At 41.6% G+C, this 5,308-nt stretch overlaps 1 protein-coding gene across 1 annotated transcript; it reads right to left on the bottom strand.

Moving 5' to 3' along the window:
- Window positions 1-238: 238 nt before the first annotated feature.
- Window positions 239-4,324, bottom strand: LOC104451525 (sodium/calcium exchanger NCL2). Its single transcript, XM_018876090.2, has 9 exons — window positions 4,237-4,324; window positions 3,305-3,511; window positions 2,626-2,807; window positions 2,297-2,442; window positions 1,942-2,206; window positions 1,707-1,852; window positions 1,329-1,596; window positions 940-1,239; window positions 239-655 (listed from the first exon to the last, which is right to left on the bottom strand). The coding sequence occupies exons 1-9, from the start codon at window positions 4,310-4,312 to the stop codon at window positions 407-409; spliced, it is 1,839 nt and encodes a 612-aa protein (XP_018731635.2). The 5' UTR covers window positions 4,313-4,324; the 3' UTR covers window positions 239-406.
- Between the last annotated feature and the right edge of the window lie 984 nt (window positions 4,325-5,308).

Genomic DNA, 5,308 nt, shown 5'->3' with positions numbered 1-5,308 from the left:
CATAGATGTCGGCAAGCCAGAAATCGGGCCCGCAAAAGTGAAGCCTCTTATTGGGAAGTGCCCAAATTTGATCCATTAGCGAATGAAGCCACCCGCCGGCAGACCATGGATGTCGGCAAGCAAGAAGTCGGGCCCGCAAACCAAGCACATCGGCAGCTATCAAGAGTCCGCGGGCCAGCCACGGATAGGTCAAGAAGTTTCGATTTCCATACTATGTCAAATAATCGGATGACGTCTCAAGAAAATGTTCTCGAGCCTTTAATTTTGCATAGTTATCTGTAAAGGTTAACTGAGTGTCCGAGAGACTATTAAGGTATCATACAATTACACATTCAAGTATTGATTGGGAATGCACTAATTAACCCAAGTTGGCAACATGAAACTCTCAGACGGTATGTGTACAGTCCTAGGAGTAGTTGAGGACATCATCAAGAACATAGACCAAGAGAAGTGACAGAGGGTACAACAAGTAAGCCAGGATCGATGTCCAAACTGGGAAGGTTGACCTAAAGCTTGCAATCAGACCCACCAGACCACACACGATTAGCACCACAAGAAATTCAGCAGAGAATTCCCATGTCAAGTCGCGGGCGTATATCAGCGACAAGAGGACGCAGAAGCCGAGCATGTTGCTCATGAACACCTCTCCATAGATCTGCATTACCGCATAGGCAAAGCCAAAAAACATGTTAGCCATTTGTCCTATTTAAGAAACTGGTCCGCATCAATATGACGATGCATTTCACTGTTCTAGATAAACATTCTATTTTGATGATGTAAAGAAACATTTGATAGTACTGTCTAATCTCACACTATGATGAAAATTGAGGGGGTCATATCAACGGGCGAGCGAAACTTAAGGACACTTTACAAGGTGCTACCTTTATACACCTGCAGCATTAAGAATTTCCTTGAATTTATGGAATTAGTAGTACAGACCTCGGAAAGTGTTAGAGAAGTGGTTCGCTCCTTCTTATGTCTGGCTGCTTTGATTGCCAAGCTAGCTCCTCTTGCGTTTGTGGCCAGAGGAACCAATATGAATGAGATGAAGAAAGGCGGTATGCCTGCTGATTTCGAAAAGCTCTGCACACTAGAGATGAGAGGTTCTGCAAGGACCGCTAATATGATAACTCCGAGCAACAACGACGACATAGACTTCACCCAAATCCATGACGCCTTCTGGGCATCTCCTTTTCCCTTATCTTCATCCACCAATTTGTCGGTTTCTTCCCAAGTTCTCTTGCATAATCAGGTCACAATATCAGACATGAAAAGAAGTACGGTAGTATTTGACATTGCGTAAAAAGCCAAGTTTGAAATGGCCTTACTTGGTAGAAATCATCTTGACTGGTGTTTAACTTAGACGCTCGGATCTTATTGCCTTCACCTGAAGTATTGAGCAAATTCACCAATCCAGCAACGAATTCCTCCTCATTTATCTGGCTGTTTCCGCTTCTGTCAAAGACCTCAATGACCTTTGAAACTACTTCATCTACGTCAAAGGGTATGTCACCAAACTTGATGCCCATCATTAGTTCCTTCAGCTCAGCTCGTGATATGCTGTTGTCTCCATTGCGATCAATCTGTTCGAATAATCTGAAACCAAAATACAGATGGTCATAATTCATAAGAGAATAACTAACTAATTAGTTCTCATAATAAGGTGCTAATAGTAGCACATCTGAAAGTAATTAATCGAGCCCGACCTTCTAATAGCAGGCAGATCAGGTGTGCCATTTTCAGCGAATAGGGTTTTGACTGACTTGGTCTGTACATGCGCGAGAATTTCTGCGGCTATTTGCTTTTTCAGTTTGCGCTCTTCCTTTTTCTTCTGAATAAATGGTTGAAAGAGCTGGAAAATACTTCTTAACAGTTTAACAGCACATTCATCATAGATGGGAATTTAACTTGCAGAATTCATCCCGTCGACTGCAAAATTACCTGATACAAGTCCTTAAAAGAGTCATTGGAGTAAGTTCGCTTGTCCATCACAATCTTTGCCTCCTCAAGCCATTTCGTAAATCCAGTGACGAATTCATCTTTGCTTATCCTTTGGTCACCGGCAATGTCAAATTCCTTCATTATTTCATCTACCGCTTTATCTTTGTCCACGTGCATGTGTTTGAACTTAATTTCTTGCAACAGCTCTTTTAATTCAGATGGCGATATAGCATCATCCCCATCTTGATCGATTTCTTCAAATAGCCTGAAGTATGCAGACTTTGTTAGTACCAATCAGAGCAACACCATCTTGCTCATATCCGGCAACAAGAAACGTGGTAGAATGAAGACTAGCCTCCTTATAGCATGTACGTTTGGTGCTCCATCCTCTGTGAGAAGTCTTTCTAGTGCGTGTCGTTGCAGATGTTGTATGATTCGAAGCATTAACTGCTCGTGTTTCACATACTCGAGTCTTCTCTTTTGAATCCATGGCTCAAATATCTGCAAAATATTATGGCATATGAACATAAAGCTAAACTTTGCATCTTATCTCTATACATCTAGCTTTTGAACTCTAGGCTAAGTATCCCTACTGAAGTTATGGAAGCCTCAAAGTTTATGACGTGTTAAAGGCGTCATGCCAGCTCAACAATTTACATAAACATATGGGCATGCGTAGGTTACCTGATAGAAGAAGTATAAGAGCAGCAACCCAACTGAAACAGCGAGCGAACAGAGGATCATAACACGTTGAGCTGAATATACCGAGAAAATATCCGGGATTTGTATCATGATGAATGGGAATGCTGAGATTACCATGATCCTGGCAGTGTAGCTAGTCTCTGAATCAGTGATGATACCGGAGCCTGTGTTGCCGATAGAGAAAGGTTAGTCTGATTCCTCTCTAAGTTATAGCAACATCGCTGATTTTTTTCTCTTTTGCTCTTCGAACTATTCCCACAGCCAGTAATGTATTAGCGCAAAACTATATATAAAGGTCACCCATTCAGAGTATTAAGAATTTCAAAGAATTTAGAAAATAGTTAGGACAGAAAAATCGTGACTTGAAAGCACACAAACCAAGTTATAGCATGTGCATATACACAAGAAATGCCCGCGAGAAGATAGCATGATCTTTGCCCCAGTTGAATTAGAAACAGAACCAAGTGAGACCCATTTCTTGAAAATTTTCCTCTTAATAGTCTTTTGTCCTTGATTCTTGAATATTCTCGTACTCCTTGATTCTTGAATATTCTCGTACTATGTACAGTACCTTATATCCATGTACATTCCACCTACGTACTCTCTTTTCACAAAGTCGACATGATGGCGTCAATGCTTGATGCAAATCTGGAAATGTTACCTTTCAAGGAGGATAAGAACTTCTTCCATGAAAATCTGCTTGAATTTAAAGTGTTGGGTTCCATTCCATCAGATAATTTTCTGCTACCAAGGAGGACGCAAGTTCCCCATAACAATGTCAGAAGCAGGATCGAGGATCCGGCCAGCAACCCAACACCGGTCACGACATATTCCTGTGCCACCTCTTCGCTGTTCAGAAGTCCCGATGCTGGAAAAAAAGCAGGACAAATATTTAAATTGAAGATAGATTTCCCTCCCTCAGTTGAGGGTCTTGTGAGACGTAATTTGATGCCACAGCTATTGTTTTCAGGAATTTTCTCTTTAGTGAATCTGAATGACAATACATCAGCTGTAGAAATGTCTAACTCGTGATTAAAGAAAGGATCATTGTCCCACGAAAATCCCAACATCACTATTCTCTTTTGAAACTAAAACTCTGCTTCCTGATACGTGGCGTGCAAGTAGGGACATTGGAAATTAAATAAGCCAAGAGAAACTTCAATACCACGAAGAGTCAACAGTCATACAAGGTGGCCCTGCCACCCAGACAGATTTAGTCATTTTTTATGGCGTAGGGCCAGCTGCAATGTCTCGTAGAGAGTATGTCGGCTCAAAGCTAGCTTTTGATGATCAATGAACTTGCATTGACATAGAACATAGAATTTGCGAACAAGCAGCAATTTTTTCACTTAATTCCGTTTTACATAATTCTTGTATCTCGTTTCTTTCAGATTCTACCTTGGAAGTTCAATTTTACCGACATGTCTTCAGTTTACAGTGAACTTTAAAGAATCATTAGCTACCCAAAGCCCATCTGTTGCTTCTTACTAAACCAATTGCTTAAAGCACAAACTCGACCATCGAAGAAGAAGAAGACGACAATGAAGGGAATGGAAGAAAGATTATGCAGAAAAAGAACATGGAGATGTATACCTAGAAGTATTAAGGCCTCTGGTAGAGCACCAAGGACATGGAAAGCACTGGCCCCAAATATTCCAGGACCGAGCATCTTAAATATCTGCTCGCTCCCGGAAGCAACGAAGGACTCCCCTGAAACAGCAGATACTCGTAAACCAGTACCAAGAACAGGTGACCTGCTATGCTGTACGAGCATGGCAAGAACCCATACATCTGCTCACAAACTTCATCCTCATCGTCCAGAACACCCGCTGCTCCTTTGAGAAGAATCAAATCAGGAGGGGGTCCATTATGCTGATCATGGCCGCAGTCAACGCCATCTGAAATTAGCCGCAAAGAGTCACCCGGCACAGACCGGCCATCAATTGTTGCGATCACTATAAGAAATGCGACAAGAATGAAGATCCTCCGAATGCACATTATATGCAGAGTCATGCATATGCTAACTGCAGATGAATTGAGAAGAAGAGTAGTTAATTGAGGAGGGGAAGATCAGAGCGGGGCTGTTTCAATCTTGAAATAAGGCCAAAAGGAAATCTCCAGACAACACTTCAGTTTAACAGTCATGCGAGATTAATAGGCATATATCAGCACGAAAGTCAAGATTACTCCTTTTCTAATGGATTTTATGCTGCCTTGTGCAGTTGGCTAATGCAAGCTGTCACTTTTTTTTAGTCAAAAGAAATCTATCAACTCGAGGAAAGAGTCTCTTGCGGCACTAGACTTTTGATATTTAAGTCGATTTGTCCGAGGATTGGCTGTCCAACGGGGCATGTTTAAGGTTGATCCATGTTTTATTCATTTGTTTTCTCCTTTACATACGTGGTCGCCTCTGTAAACAGATCTTATTTAACATTCTCAATCTGTAAAAAATATTGCGATTGCCCATACAGAGGATGTCAACGCATGTAAGAGACTGGGCCATAAATGAACGACTGGGTTAACCTTCTTTCTGGATTAACTGCCGATGATTAGGAGTTCACGTTTGACACGGCCTTCTATCGATTGGAACGACTTTCCCGGAAGCTGGGATAAGAGCTGTGGACTGGAGTTAATAAGGACTGATCAAATGTTGGTGTGACATACC

Source organism: Eucalyptus grandis, chromosome 6 (assembly GCF_016545825.1).
Source record: "Eucalyptus grandis isolate ANBG69807.140 chromosome 6, ASM1654582v1, whole genome shotgun sequence".
Taxonomy (NCBI): Eukaryota; Viridiplantae; Streptophyta; class Magnoliopsida; order Myrtales; family Myrtaceae; genus Eucalyptus; species Eucalyptus grandis.
The sequence above is the reverse complement of the archived record's forward strand: the minus strand, read 5'-3'. Positions and strand labels throughout refer to the sequence as shown.

Coding starts and splice junctions, on each gene's coding strand:
- LOC104451525 (XM_018876090.2), bottom strand. CDS start 4,312: ATGCTCGGTCCTGGAATATTTGGGGCCAGTGCTTTCCATGTCCTTGGT. Junction 3,512..4,236: donor AGAGGCCTTAATACTTCTAG/GTATACATCTCC, acceptor CTTTTTTTCCAG/CATCGGGACTTCTGAACAGC. Junction 2,443..2,625: donor TCTTATACTTCTTCTATCAG/GTAACCTACGCA, acceptor AATATTTTGCAG/ATATTTGAGCCATGGATTCA.